General features: G+C 36.3%; 1 protein-coding gene across 1 annotated transcript in view; it reads left to right on the top strand.

The window, feature by feature from the left end:
* The window catches only part of efcab6 (EF-hand calcium binding domain 6), a 191402-nt gene that overhangs the window by 18096 nt on the left and 156603 nt on the right, over window positions 1–16703 (top strand). The window contains exons 6-7 of the mRNA XM_062981881.1: window positions 9175–9311; window positions 15449–15567. Of these exons, the coding sequence (XP_062837951.1) occupies window positions 9175–9311; window positions 15449–15567 (256 nt within the window). The remainder of the gene's footprint in view (window positions 1–9174; window positions 9312–15448; window positions 15568–16703) is intronic.

Raw genomic sequence — 16703 nt, 5'->3', positions numbered from 1 at the left:
CAAAATGTCACATTAATTACTCATAGAGCAATTAATTGTCAGTGTCTACATATGCATCATACAGATGCACATTTATGTCGGTTGCTGAGAGTGGGCAATGAAACTACAGTTAAGTACTGAATCTCTGCATTAGTTGACAGCTGAATGCAGGAATGCATCTAAACTGCATGCAAATCCTGAAGTGCAGCACCATAACAAGAACTCTGTTTATAATATCACTAGCTTTGCCCGGCCACGCGTTGCTGTGGCTTATGCTTTCAGAGTGTTACTCTTTATTTACTGTCCTGATTTTAGAGATTATATTGTTCTGTATTATTATTAATCGATTTGAATTCGATTTCCTGCTTCTTGGCAGAATGGGGTTGGACTGGATGGCCCATGAGGTCTCTTCCAACTCTACTATTCTATGATTCTATGATTCTATATCACAGTAATTATTACATATTATATTTATAATCTTATATTATCTTCTTAGAACTGGATTATATGAGGCCCCTTCTTCACAGCTGTATAAAATGCACACTGAAGTGGATTATATGGCAGTGTGGAGTCCAGATAATCCAGTGCAAAGCAGATAATAGATTATAAATGGGTTATATAGCTGTGTGGAAGGGCCTTGAGTCTACACTGCCATATAATCCAGTGCAAATTAGATAATCTGTGGAACAGGCCGAGGCCTAAGTCTGCCTGTCCCCTGGGCTAAGTTGGTTGCTAGGAGACCAAGTGGGCAGAGATTAGTCCTCTATCTGGCAGCAATTGGATAAAACAATTATTGCTCTCCCTCTAATTAGGACTTTATTTTTCTTTTCTTTTTGTTGTATCAACCTAGAGTCGTGGATGATGGGTTGTGTTGTCAAATTTTGAGGTTGGGGGGCCTGTAGTTTTGTTGTTTTGTTGGTTGCCGTGATGCCATCACTCATTTATATATATAGATTTGGACAGAGACTTGCTGCTTTACTTTGTAAAGCCCTATGTTCCACTATGGCATGATGATAATACTATTGGGGCTATGCGAAGCATCCCTGAAAGCCTTCAACAATCCCTGAAATAATTCACTAGACCTCTTCAAATTATTCTGGTTTCCCAGAATATATAGGGAAATAACTTCCATGTTTGTGTCTGACTGGTCTAGGATAATCCAGCATTGTATGGTCAACACCAAGAGCCAGGAGCTTTTGGAAACACACACACATGCAGTGAAAAGAATGGCTCTCCTCCCCATGTTTGCTATGCTTGGTAGTTGAAAGTCTACCACCACTTTTGTTCTCAATAGTCCTTATAACACCATGCCTGGATAGGTTTAGACTGTACTACTTCACACTGGAGATTGGTTTTACTGAATGAAATACTTCCATTCTCACCTTCACATCCTTTATTTCTATCATTATTGGGGAGAAAAATGATATTAATGAGAAGGGCTACAACTTACATTTCTTCATTATCTGCTAATTTTCTCTCATTGTCTACTCAAGACACACTGAAGGAAAATAGTGTTTGTTCCTCTACTCTGTATGCAAAAGTTGACTGGACTATCCACAGAATACCGTATATACTTGAGTATAATCCGACCCTAATATAAGCCGAGGCACCTAATTTTACCACAAAAAACTGAGGAAACTTATTGACTCGAGTATAAGCCGAGGGTGGAAAATGCAGCAGCTACTGGTCAATTTCAAAATGAAAATAGATCACAATGTAATTATTTTGAAGCATCAGTAGGTTAATTTTTTTTTTTGAATATTTACCATATTTAAAAAACAAACAAACAGTAAACTAGCTATGTAAGTGGAAAAGTAAGGTCAACAAAAACAATATGGTACAGTATTAACAATAAAATAATAATAATAATAATAATAATAATAATAATAATAATAATAACTTCATTTGTATTCTGTCCTATCTCCCCATAGGAACTCAAGCCAGCTTCCAACATAGTAACAGGCAAACATTCAATGCGTACATAAACAATGCAGAGTTACATCTAGATCTATAATTATATATGCTAATTTCACATATGCATTTCTCCCTGAAATGTTTGCAAATCCTCTTTCTATATATGTGCATTTTCATCCTATATATTTACGTTTATACCTATCTAGAAATCTGTGTGTGTGTGTGTGCATTTCCCTTGCAATATTTACAAGCCCTATATATCTATATTCATATACAGTAGAGTCTCACTTATCCAAGCTAAACAGGCCGGCAGAAGCTTGGATAAGCAAATATCTTGGATAATAAGGAGGGATTAAGGAAAATCCTATTAAACATCAAATTACATTATGATTTTACAAATTAAGCACCAAAACATAATGTTTTACAACAAATTTGACAGAAAAAGCAGTTCGATATGCAGTAATGTTATGTTGTAATTACTGTATTTACAAATTTAGCACCAAAATATCACGATATATTGAAAACATTGACTACAAAATGGCTTGGATAATCCAGAACCTTGGATAAGCGAGGCTTGGATAAGTGAGACTCTACTGTATTAACAATAACATAATAATAATAATAATAATAATAATAATAATAATAATAATAATAAACACTTCATTTGTACCCTGTCCTATCTCCCCATAGGAACTCAAGCCAGCTTCCAACATAGTAACAAGCAAACATTCAATGTGTACTTAAACAACGCAGAGCTAGATCTAGATCTATAATTGTATATGCTAATTTCACATATGCATTTCCCCCTGAAATGTTTGCAAATCCTCTTTCTATATATGTGCATTTTCCTCCTATATATTTATGTTTATATCTATCTAGAAATCTGTGTGTGCGTGTGCGCGCGGGCATTTTCCTGCAATACTTACAAGCCCTATATATCTATATTCATATATATCTATCTAGATATCTCTATATATAGATAATTATATCTGTATAGGATTTGCAAAAACTTGCAAACATGTGAGGCGAAAATTCATATATAAAATAATGTATACACATAGATACAGATACTCATGGACATCTCTAGATATCTATATGTATATAGGATTTGCAAAGACTTGCAAACGTATGAGGGGAAATTCATATATAAAATTAATGTATATAGATAGATACAAATATAAAGGAACATAGGGATTGCAAAGGCTTGTAGGGGGAAATGCCTATATATCTGTAGCAGAGATTAACAAGTATTTCAGGGGAAAATGCTTTTATAAGATATATATATATATATATATATATATATATATATATATATATAAATATTATATATATATATATATATATATATATATATATATATATATATATATATATATATATTCCTGACTTGCAAGGACTTCTTTCCCTTTTCAAAACATTCCATTGGTTAAGCGCGAGGGAGGCTTTGGAAAAGTAAACACTGATAAGGGAGGTTATATCATATATTACAAGCAACGGCCTCCAGGCTCTGCTGACCTTGACCCAATTATAAGCCGGGGGAGGCTTTTTCAGCTCATAAAAAGGGCTGAAAAACTCGGCTTATCTTCGAGTATATACAGCACTGGCAGAATTGTGAAGAAGCTTAGGAGGAAGACCTAAAAGGACTACCATTTATAAAGCATCTGCTATCTGAGGACTTTATAACATGAGATGGGAGCTGCAGTGGCGCAGTGGGTTAAATCCTTGTGCGGGCTGAACTGCTGACCTGAAGGTTGGTGGTTCGAATCCATGAGACGGGATGAGCTCCCGCCTGACAGCTCTAGCTTGCAGGGACATGAAAGAAGCCTCCCAGCAGGATGGCAGCACATCCCCTGGGCAACATTTCTGTAGATGGCCAATACATTCACACCAGAAGCGACTTGCAGTATATTCTCAAGTCACTTCTGACACAATTTTAAAAATCATATGAGGTAGTCATGCTGGACTTTTAATGATGATGATGATGATGATGATACTTTATTTTTCTATCCCACCACCATATCCCCGAAGGGACTCGGGGCGGCTAACATGGGGCTGAACCCAAAGCAGAAACAGAGTATAACAATTTAAAACACACATCAGTAACTAAAAACAAGATACAATTAAATAAAATAATTGATTAAAAACATAACATACAATAAAACATATAATAACCAAGCAAAATGAGATAAAAATACCTTTCAGTGATGGTGACCTTTCCGGTGTGCCTCCACGATTCTCCCATTCCTAGCTATTAACAAATAAAGTCCATCAATAGCTCCCAATCCAGCAACATTTCCAAGACCTAACTTGGTGTATCATAGGTCACTTATGCTTCTGTGTTTCCATGCTGCCAGTTAAGTAATAAGAAGAGGCGTGGTTCTCCTTTACCACCCCCTGCTATTCCCAAGCTGGCTTTTTCCATTTATTTCATATTTGGTTTCGTCTTTTTTTGTTTATTTTCAAATGCTCAAATTGTGCAATTGCTCTAAAATAATAATTAAAGAACAGCAGTAGTGTGAGAGGGCTCGGGCTGTGGCGCAGGCTGGAGAGCAGCTGCAATGAATCACTGAAATGAATCACTCTGACCAGGAGGTCATGAGTTTGAGGCCTGCTCGGAGCCTATGTTTGTTTGTCTTTGTTCTATGTTAAAAGGCATTGAATGTTTGCCTATATGTGTAATGTGATCCGCCCTGAGTCCCCTTCGGGGTGAGAAGGGCAGAATATAAATGCCGTAAATAAATAAATAATAATAAATAAGGCAGGGTTATGAGGCTTTGGAGAAATTTGCTTTCTGGACCAAAAATTGATAAATCGTCACAATTGCCCTTCTGAAGAGAGGTGTGATATCGAGGGTGCTCAAAATATATATCATTAATAACATGACTGCAGTGAAAAAGCAGGTGGCTGTGATAAAGTCCTTAGGTAGTTGCCTCATTTGCTTCATTATAAGGGAGTCCCCAGTGGTGCAGCAGGTCAAACCAGTGAGCTCCTGAACTTGCTGACTGAAAGGTCGGCATTTTGAATCCGGGGAAAGGGTGAGCTCCTGCAGTTAGCCCCATCTTCTGCCAACCTAGCAGTTTGAAAACATGCAAATGTGAGTAGATTAATAGGTCCCGCTCCGCCAGGAAGGTAATGGCACTCCATGCAGTCATGCCGGCCACATGACCTTGGAGGTGTCTATGGATAGTGCTGGCTTAGAAATGGAAATGAGCACCAACCTCCAGAGTCGGACAAAACTAGATTTAATGTCAGGGGAAAACCTTTACCTTAACTTAAGGACAGTCCAGTTTTCTGTGTGCTTTACAAAGCAAGTGAGTGTTCTTAGTGGCCTACTTTATGTGGCTACTGACCACAATACGTAGCTCAGATTCAGCTGCCTGTCTGTGCAGGTCTGATTTAAGATCTGCCCTCACTTTTATTCTTTAAAGATATCAGCAGGAGGGATCTAATTAGCATTATGCCAACAGGGCCTTTGCAGATGCAATAAACAACAGTATGTTAAGGAGTAAATATCTTTCTGCCAACATAAGGGCTCTTTAAATTGCCAAAGCAACATAAAACAGGCTTAGAGGAAATTGGAATGAGGAAGAAAAGGGGAAGAATCAGAAGAGAAAAAGAGAGCGCAAATGGGCATATCAGATCTTTACCATCACTCACTCCTTTTTTCACCCCCACCCCCCATAACCAGATTTCACCCTTAATCTCTCTCCATCCCCATCCCCCTTCAATTTTATGTTTATGACAATTTCAAAATAATCTAATTATTTCCTATCTGGTTTGGCCCATCTTTACCAGCTGGTAAATAGGAAACGTTCGCTGCAGGAAGCCAATCCTCTGCAGAGTGTAAACAGATGGAATCAATATAAAGTGACAAGTTAGACTGTGCTACTGAGAATATGGAGCCAAAACCAAGAACATAACAGTCTCAGTACTTATTTGGTTCCAATTCATTTGGTGCTGAATAGCACTTCATATATGCACAGCTGTGCCCTTCCATACTTTTAGTCTGTGTTTTTGCGTGCACGCGCATCTTCCTTTTAGCCTTCATGGTGACAATTGCAAAAACAATATAAGACAAAGGTTTTGTACAATGTCGCCCATATTAAGAGGTAAGAGGATAATGAGTATATTTACTGCTTAGGAACATTCTTTTCCTTTTGCATTTATTTAATGAAAAAGGAAGAAAGCACTTTGTTCTTGCAATGGCTTGTGTAAAAGAAGAAATATGGGAGGAGGAGGAATAAAAATAAAAAGGCATGCCAGTTGAGGAGTTAAAAGGTCAATATTTCATATATAGTAGAGTCTCACTTATCCAACATAAACGGGCCGTCAGAACATTGGATAAGCGACTATGTTGGATAATAAGGAGAGATTAAGAAGAAGCCTATTAAACATCAAATTAGGTTATGATTTTACAAATTAAGCACCAAAACATCATGTTATACAACAAATTTGACAGAAAAAGTAGTTCAATACGCAGTAATGCTATGTAGTAATTTACTGTATTTACAAATTTAGCACCAAAATATCACGATGTATTAAAAACATTGACTACAAAAATGCGTTGGATAATCCAGAACGTTGGATAAGCGAGTGTTGGATAAGTGAGACTCTACTGTATCTATATACTCGGTATCATATAAACATTTCTCAAGTGAAAAGGGGCTGTGACTGGAAAATGTTTAAGGAGCCCTGTTTTAGGATACTGCTTCTTAAACTGTAGGTCCCAACCCCAAATGGCTCAATGTTGGGATCATGAAAAATCTGGCAATTGTTAAAGGTTTCTGAATGCCACTCATTTACACAAATCTTTTAGCAATGAAGGACTGTGGACTCTGCTGAAAATGTGTCAGCTGTACTCAGCAAAAAGGAAAATCAAATTGTTTAGAAAGCCTTGCAAATACTGATTTATTATCAGTAAATGCTTGATTGTATACCTATTTTATTTATCTATATACCTGGGGTTACATAAAAATTTCATGGACGAAAAGGGGTTATGAGTGGAAAAAGTTTAAGAAGCCCTGTTTCAGGAGGTTTATTTATTTCATGTCAAAAGAACTGCATAATAAATAAGTTTAAAAGTGATGAAATAAAGGAATCACAAGCAGCTAGACAGTTTTAGACCAAAAGCGGGCAACAGCGACCACATTGTCCGTAGCTTTAAACAACTCCTCCTCGGTACATGAGGCAGAACATTGTGGGCAAGCATACATATGTGGAGTTGTTTGTCCTGCTCCACAGTCACACAAGGTGGAGGATTCCTCCAGGTAGGGCCATCTTGCCAGGTTGTCTTTTGATCTGCCCACTCTGCTTCTGAGTCTGTTCAGGGACTTCCAAGTTGCCCATTCTTGGAGGTACTTTGCCACATATCTGCTACCAGTAAGTCATTTTAGCCCGTTTCTAGCCCACCATCCAGGTCATTTCCTGGTTCAAAAAAAGACCTTTCCCAACTGATGCAGTGAATGTGGTGAAATTGCCCAATTCTCATTACACTGCATGGTGAGGTGCTGGAATTGCTTTCCACCAGGAAAAAAACCCCTCCTTTGGTGGAGGCAACTCTCAGAGGCCCCATGGAAAGCCAATGCATTTATTTATTTATTTACTTACTTACAGTATTTATATTCCACCCTTCTCACTCCGAAGGGGACTCAGGGTGGATCACATTATATACATATAGGGCAAACATTCAATGCCCATATACACATAGAACCGAGACAGAGACAGACACAGAGGCAATTTAACCTTCTCCTGGGGGAATGTTCGATTCTGGCCACAGGGGGGAGCAGCTGCTTCATCATCCACTGTGATGGCACTTCCTCATTCCAACATCATAAATTAGTTAAATTTGCCTCCCCACTTTATAAGTGGTACCTTATTTCCTACTTGATAGATGCAACTATCTTTCGGGTTGCTAGGTCAGCAGTGAGCAGGGGCTATTTTTTTTATTTTTTTATTGACAGGTGCTCACCCCGCCATGGGCTGGCCTTGAACTCAGGACCTCATGGTCAGAGTGATTTATTGCAGCAGGCTGTTCACCAGCCTGCGCCACAGCCCAATCTATATAGACCAGAAACCATCTTTAACTATTTGCTTTTTTATAAGACATTTCCCATTTATACTCAAATCAATCAATAATTGATTGATTGACATTTATAGTTGTATCCCACAACTCTGAGAATCATTCACATTTCATTTGAGAAGAAGGATTAGACTTTTGTTTCTTAAGCTTTTCCACACGGTATATTTTTATCAACCTTATAATAGACCTTCATGATGGACTCAACATAAACTAAGGGAGAGATGTTCTCATTTTTATAATTTCAAGGAATGCTGTCAAAATGTAGTGAGCATTCTTCATCCCGCAAAAGCATGAATGTCCCTTGCACAAATGGTATGTACATGTGCCTTCTTTCTCTGATGGGGAACAGTTCAAACTTTAAATATTAGTTTAGCTTCTAAAAATTGGTGTTTATTTCTGTAAAATATACATGTCATTCTTTTTGTGCTCATTTCTTCACCTCTTGAAATCACAGAAGTGAAAAAGCCTTCTGTTTCAAAAAACCAGCTTCTCAAAGTATCTGTGAAATGCTGTATACGTGACTCATATTTATAACCAAGGATTTTACTTGCAGATAGAAGGAGATAAAATGGAATTTGTGTGTATGGAGTCCTATACTTCTACTTTTGATAGGCACTTTCCAGAATATTGCTATATAGTTTTGTACGGGTATTGAAAGAAATAAGGAATGCAAATGTTTCATCTTACAGTACAATTTTGTAAAAGGACTAATATTCCTCTTGTCCTGTTTCAGAGAAAAGATATTCACTCTCTCTTAGGCAGAATGCTAATACTTTCTAAGTATTTAGTATATCTAAGCATTAGACTAATATCCACCCATCCCTTGCAATTTTAGCACAGTTCTTTTTTGGCAAATCTTTAGGTTTCAATAGTTGAAGATAGGAAACATTTCTGAACATTTATTCAACTGAAAGCAATAGTGTTTGCAATAATTTATGCATCATATCCATGAACATTTGACTCTCTCAAATAATATTTTGGGGGACAATTACCTTCACAACCTCGGTTAGATAAAAAATGTTCTGTCTTTATACTTAAGAGTGAGGCAGAGAAGAAAGATTCTGTGCAGACGTGTATTTGCGTTTTGTAAAAGAGATAAAAATCACTGTTGATATCGGCACACTTGCCCAATGAATTTCTGCTTATATTGCCAACTGTTTTGCACCTGATTTTAATGAGAATGTTTTTTAAATGTTGCATAGCTTTCCAAAAACATGAAGCACTTTATCAAGACCTGTAGACTTTTTGACTACAATCAAAATGGGCAGATACAGAGACATGAACTGAGAAGGATTCTCGAAGTCAACTGCTTCAGGATGAACGATTGTGAGTATGACAAGTAAGTAAAAGACAATTTAAGGATTATTGCAGAGCACTGTAGGAAAATTGACCTTATGTTATATTAAAGATTCCATACTCACCAAAGGTCATGTATTTCTGGCCAATATATCTGTGATCATCAAGTTTTGCCAGTATGTTAGGAAGTGAATGCTTTAAAAAGTATGAAACTGCTGTTAAAGACTGCATCAGCTGTCAATTTCTCTGATGTGTAATGTAACAACAGCAGTTATCATGTTACTACATTTATGTTTTTCTTTCTTTTTTAGATTTTTATTTTAAAATTGTAAAACACCCACAATACACATTACAAACATATACACATACATGGACAACCTGCCACCCACAATATAATTACCTCTCAGCCCACCACCTTGGCTCCTGCCATTGATCTATGGAGAATTTGTGCATAATGTTATTTGACCCTCTGTACTTCTAGATCAATAAATTCCCCTTGTTTTTCTTTCTTAAATTCTCCCATCAGATATGTTAAGGCCAGTTTCCAAATTCTTTCAAAAACTTCATGACTTTCATATTTCAGATTGCTAGAAATATTGGCCATCTGTGCATAATCCCACAATTTATCCTTCCAATTTTTAATAATTGTTTTTTTCACCTTTCCAGTCGCTGGCAATCGTTTTGTGTGCAGTTGCAAAACTGTACAAGCAAATTTCTGTTTTTCTTCCTACAGCAGCCATTGGAATGGAGGTGAAAGTTTGTATATAATAATAATAATAATAATAATAATAATAATAATAATAATAAGAATAATAATAAGAATAATAAGAATAATAATACTTTATTTATATACCGCCCTATCTCCTGGATGGGACTCAGGGCGGTTTCCAATCATAAAAACCACACATACATTACATAACAACATAACACACTATTAAGCAAGGTAAAACAATACAATTATATAGCAATAAATAACACTTACACAACCTGATCAAGGGGACAGGAACCATAAACCCAATATATTAAAATGTATCATTGTAGGCTAGATAAATCTTGTGCAATATATCCAGGCCCAGAGATCGGCAGTATTCCAATGTAATTACTCAAAAACCTGCCGACACCACCAGTTCTTCAGTTCCTTACGGAAATTGGATAATGTAGGGGATTGCCTGATCTCTTTTGGCATATTGGAATGACAGTGTGCAATTTTTTTTTTTAAAAAAAAGAAAACCTGAAGCTGAGCAATTGTGTATATTCTTTGTTTTATTTTGCTATACTTATTCTGTGATTGGTAGTATTTTTGTAGAACTTGTTTGCTAAAGATGAAAATGAACAAGAGCTATTCGGGATGCTGAAGTGTCTGCTCCCAACTGCTAGAAATGTTATACACCTGCCTCTTTAGTTTCTGCAGCCTATCAAATATTGGATATTTCCAAGCATAACCACAGAGCTATAAAGGTTTCATACTTTCTCCATTTTTTACAGGGAAAGTTAAGTTTTTCAGAAAACTCTGTTCTTCTCCTAATACCATGTTTTGGTTTTGGAGTCTAAAGATGGTTGGCTTGCTTCCATGTGTAATGGCTTGGTTGAATTTCACTAGTACTCTGATTGGTGCTCATAAGCAAATTGGAAAATGTATATTCTTCTGTTTATTTCTATTCTAACTTTATCCCCCAATATCACAGCCAAAGTAGTTTATTGGTTGTATAGCCTGTACATGAATGCTACGAAGGGAGATTTACACTGAAAAAGAAGTGGAAGCAATCTTGTGCCCTACTGCTGCATATTGTAGTTATAAAGACATCAAGGCATACATCTACACTGACCATATAGGTCATTGTGACTCCAGCAAAGGAGAAAGCAGTTTCACCTTGCAAATTATTACATGAGAAAGCATGAAACAGGGGCAATAGAGTGTTTATGCACTTTGCAGAGATTGGCTTCATCTCAACTTCAGGATCCATAGGATCTGTGGCTTCATACTTGTGGAGTTATTGAGTTTTTTTCTCACCTTCTGCTGCCTCACTGTGCATGTGGAGATAGATGGAATTCTCATCCTGATTATCACTTTCTCTGTGCTGAATGGTTTACACTAAAGCACACTGATGCTTAAATCAGTTTAAAGCCCTTAATTTAAAGCCCTTTAATGTGGTGTGCCTCATATAAACATCACACTGTCAAGCTGCCTTCAAACTGCATTAAGTGATCAGTGTAGATGTGCCCAAGGATGTGGTGTTCATAGATGTGAAGACAAAGGACTGACCAGGCTACACACAAACAAAAAACATTAAATGTACTAATGAAAGAGTGGAGATGGTAGAATAATTTGCACCCTTTCAGAAGGCAGGTAGAGAGGAGACAATTCCTGCAAGGGGTGCTAGGGAAGCCAATCTTCCCTGTGAGTAGAAAAAAAATAGCAGACAAGGTGTTGGGATTTAATCCTAACCCAAACTGTGCTGGTTTTATGATTACTATGTGATTTAGGATGCATCTACACTGTGATGCCATTTGACAGATTAACCACCATGGCTCGATGCTATGCAATCACAGGAGCTGAAATTTGGTGAGGCACCAGCACTATTTGGCACAAAAAGCTGTAAATCTGTCATGAGTACATTTTTAAACATTAAAAATATTCTTTTATTTCGCTTACAGTGAGACAGAGTATATCACAGAGCAAAACAGAGAAAGAAGGTAGACACGCAGACTGCATATAGCTACATTGGGTACATAAACAATTAACAGGTTTTGAGTTAAAACTTGCTGATTCCCATAAGTTCCGGGCAGATGTTAGCGTTTCTTCCTTAACTGACAATTGGTTTTCCTTCTTAATGTAAGGAGCATTGTTTGACTTCCTTAACTTAAAAGAGCCATTGTCTTTGGCTATGTAAACATGTTGTTTTCCACCACATTGTCTTTGGTCATCACTGTCATCAGTTCAGTAGTTTTCCAGGCTTCATTATTAGAATGGTGTTTTCAGGCTATGTAAGTCCCAACCATGCACCTTTCATACAATTTCATTCAAACCACATATCATAATTATCACATATTTACAACTTCCATGACCCCATAGCATTGAGCCATGGTTGTTAAAGCAGCGTCAAACTGCATTAATTCTGCAGTGCGGATACAACCAATACCTACAGGAAGGAAACCCAAAGTTTCCAAAATTGTTCTGTCCATTTTGCCCTCATTCCTGTCTTATTCCTGCTACAGAGGCAAACCAACCCTGAAACTTGGATTGAGTATGGACTTCAGGCATGAGCTGGTACATGTTTCTCTCAATTTGTAGAAACAAATGTTTAAATTTATAAACTGGCTGTGTTCTCAATAAGCAGTTCTATCTGAAAGAGATATGTTTTCCTGGATTTTGGAATGATTTTCATTTGGGAGGTTTGTGGAGTTTTAATAAGCTGCAGTGGCAGAATTACTGAGTTGGACAGAAGCCTGCGGGGAAAATGAAACAAATTAGGATGGACAATTTATTTGTTTTGCTTTGCTCTAAATATTTTATATCTCTCATTATCAGGAACTTTAAAAACAATTTTAGCCCACTTTACTAGCTGTGCTTGCTGCTTGCTGCTCTTCTTTTTTGTTCATTCTTGGGATTTTCTCCAAAATTAGATAACAACAACAACAAAACATTATTTGTGCAACTTGATATATGCAATTACAGGACAGAAGCAATGGCTTTCTAACGCAGGGCAATGAAAAACAACAATATGTAGCTTTATTTAACAATAAATCTTGTATTTGGCATTGGAAACCGGAATGTGATAAATTTGCATGGAAGTTACTGCATCAATAGCAGTGAGTACCACCATAAAAAGATCTACAAATTTTTTATTTGGAGTGTTTAAAGCTAAATAAAATGATGAAATTTATACTCTAGAGATTTATAATGCTAACATATAAAACAACATACTGGATCCATGATGGCATGGAATATTAATTCTTTTAAAGTGGGACTTATTGAACTTGCAAAGGGACAGGTAATGGGAATGATCTTTTATCTGATTTAGCAATCCCATTTCAATCCTATTTATGCCACTTTTTTGATTTCAGGGCTTAGATCAGATGTTTGTTTCTGTATACCCAAGAAACGGTTTTATTATCCAAACATTTATGTAACTGTGAATAAAAAAATAGAATGGTAGTGGGGATCCTATAGGAACATGTGAGCCTACAGATTAAGCTAAGGACAAGAGAAATGTATATGAAGTCCAGCACCTTGTAGTCCTTCCTATATTATATACAGAGATTAGAAAACTTACTTTTTTGACAACTCACAGAAATCCTGTGCCACTGTTACTACTTGTCATGTTGACGGGGGGATTCTGGGACTAAAAAGTACCTTGTCCACGCACTGTTTTTATTAATGGGATCTTCATACAATCACTTGGGGAAAGGACCATGTGGTTTCTCCCAGTCCTTTTTTCTTCATCTGTTCTTGAAGCCCATATATAAACTGTGGGTGTTTGCATGAAAAAAAATATATTCATGATTGTTCAGGGCTGGTCTTGAGGCTTTATTCCTCCAAAATCACATAGATCATGTTATGAATACGTTTTAAACCTTTAAAAATGTTCTTTCATCCATTTTCAGTGGGGCAGAGTACCAGGCACTTTCAGAGAAAGAAGTATTGAATTTTTTAACGTAAGAACAAAAAAAAATCACCACAAAAGACAAATACAAACTCCCAAACAAAACCCACACAATATCTCACCCTGCAATCCTTCCTCACCAAGATGAAGCAACAGCCACCACCCCAACAGTATTTAAAATATAATGAACTAAACTAAAATGATAAAATAAAAATAACTGCACACATACAAAGCACACACATTAAAAACACAACAGACTTCTCCCCTTCTCAAGCAAAGGCAACGATCCAACTGTTGCACATACTTCTTGTTCTACTACATAATTGCATTTCAGTTTCTGTTAAAACAAAATTTGATGACTTTGAGTACTAATCGTATTAACAATTTATCAATTTTGGCTAGAATTCAAATTCTTATCCATTTTAATACCTTCATCTTTAGATTATTAATATCTCCTAATATCTCACCCATTTTATTCCTTTAAATTCATTCAGATCAATCATGTCATATTATATTGTCCCTCCCACCAATTTTTCCATCAAATCTAGATTATTATAGTTCAACATTTTTCAATATAACATCATTATAATATCTTATTATATATTCTTTTTTCATCTTACGTGTTCCATCTGCCCACAGATATTACTACCAGCAGTTTAAACATTTTTTCAAAAGTTCAATTATTGTAATTTCATCTTTATATTTCGTTTTCCTTTATTTCACCCTTAAAGTAACAATATGTCCATTTGAATTGAACATGCTTATTCCACCAATAAAGGTTCTCAAAAGGTCCACACAGATTTTCTTCATTGTCTGTCTCTTTTGGTGAAACTTGTTAGGTGGCCATCGTTTTCAATGATACTTTATAGACAAATATATGAAAGATTTAAGGTGGATCAAAAGGCATATTGTTTTGAACACACTTGAATTTGAGTTGCAGTTATGTGTTGATGGGCCCTTTGTTTGACTGTATTTTGATCTTTCTTTTTTCTACTCTTTCTGCTTTTCCTTACTATGAGTAAATAATATACAAACATACAAAGAGAGAGAGGAACTATTACATTTTGTTTATATTTTATGTTTACATCTATGATAATTGCATGCTGCCCCAAGTCCCTTCGGGGAGATGGGGAGGGATATAAGAATAAAGTTATTATGATTATGATAACTGAAATCTATGGTGTTGTGAGTTCTTGCAAAAGAAATAGCAGAGGTAGTGAAAAACTTTAAAAGAAACAAAAATTAAGAAGTTGTACAAATCTGGTAATTCAATCCATTTCTTGGAATTGTGAAAATTTGGAAATTTCATCATATTGTTGTAAAAAAAATTTGGAGTTAAGTTACAGAATGGAAAAGTTCTTTTCAAAAAGTAGAATATTATACAGGCTCAATTTTCAATGATGAAATAGAGAAAAACCAGGGTTGAGTGCCTAATAAAGTGGAAGGTAATCACCAGCTAAACAAATAATTTTAGATTAATATGTCAATATACAAAATAAAGAGAAACTTGTATATTTTTCAGCATTCTATTTTGATAAATTTAACTCAGTTTTTTTAAAATTGTTTTTTTTTTCAGACTATGGAATCGTTACTGTTTTTGCCGAACCAATACATTGAATTATAAAGAGTTTCTGCAGTATCTTGGCTTAAATTTGGACAAGAAGAAGAAACGAATTATGCAAAGCCAAGATTCAGGTAGAGATCACATAATTTTAAACATGTCTTTTAAAGGTTTAATAAAATATTGGGTTTTAGATTATTATTTAAAATATAAGGCTATGGCATTTAAAAGAATTGACATTCAACAGGTTCTGTACCATGGGTGGGAATATATACTAGCCAGCAGAGACAATGAGAGGATTGTGAGAGTTATAGCCAAGAACATTTAAGGGGACACACAATGTTCACTCCTGCTATAAACAGTTGTAACATTTTGAAACAAAGAATAGTTCTTTAGACTATTGGAACGGAAGTCATTTTCCCTTTTCCATGAGCCCTTTTCCATGCTGATTTTAGGAACAAGTAATCTGAATTCCATACAACACAAGAGGAAAAGTTTCAGTATTAGGTTTTCACTATGTTACGGCTAGTACTGCAAGGACAGCCAACAACTTACCAAGGGTGCACCTACATTGTAGAATTAATGAAGTTTGACACCACTTTAACTGCCATGGTTCCATGTTTTTGAATAATAATAATAATTATTATTATTATTATTTTATTTATACCCTGCCTCCATCTCCCCCAAAGGGGACTCAGGGCGGCTTACATGGGCTAAGCCAGGATAAAAACAATAACAATATACAATATTAACAATATTATGGGAATTGTTATTGGTGAGACACCAGAACCTTTTGGCAGAGAAGGCTAAATGCCTTGTAAAACTACAGCTCTGATAATTTCATAGCATTGAGCCATGGCAATTAAAGTGGTACAAAATTGGGCTGGCCTTTAACACAGCAGGTTAATCACCAAGCTGCAAAAAATCTTGCCAACCTGAAAAGTGAGAGTTTGAAGCCCGGGTCAGGGTGAGCTCCTGACCTTTAGCCAAGCTTCTGCCTACCTAGCAGCTCAAAAACAAATGTGAGTAGATAAATAGGAACCACATTAAAGTGGGGAGGTATTTAGGCATGGTGTTTCGATCAGAAAAAAGGTGGTTTATGAACAAAGTAAGTTCTTTGGCAGGGAGATGGAGCAACAGCACCCCCCCCTCCCCCCGGTAGCTGGAACCGAGCACATCCTCCAAAGATGCTGAAAGATGGGAAAGCCTATATATACCTCTATCTGTTGTCTGTTTTGTCATTGTTATAATCAGCATTGAATGTTTGCCG

Source organism: Anolis carolinensis, chromosome 5, assembly GCF_035594765.1.
Source record: "Anolis carolinensis isolate JA03-04 chromosome 5, rAnoCar3.1.pri, whole genome shotgun sequence".
Taxonomy (NCBI): domain Eukaryota; kingdom Metazoa; phylum Chordata; class Lepidosauria; order Squamata; family Dactyloidae; genus Anolis; species Anolis carolinensis.
This window is presented reverse-complemented; position numbering and strand designations above follow the sequence as displayed.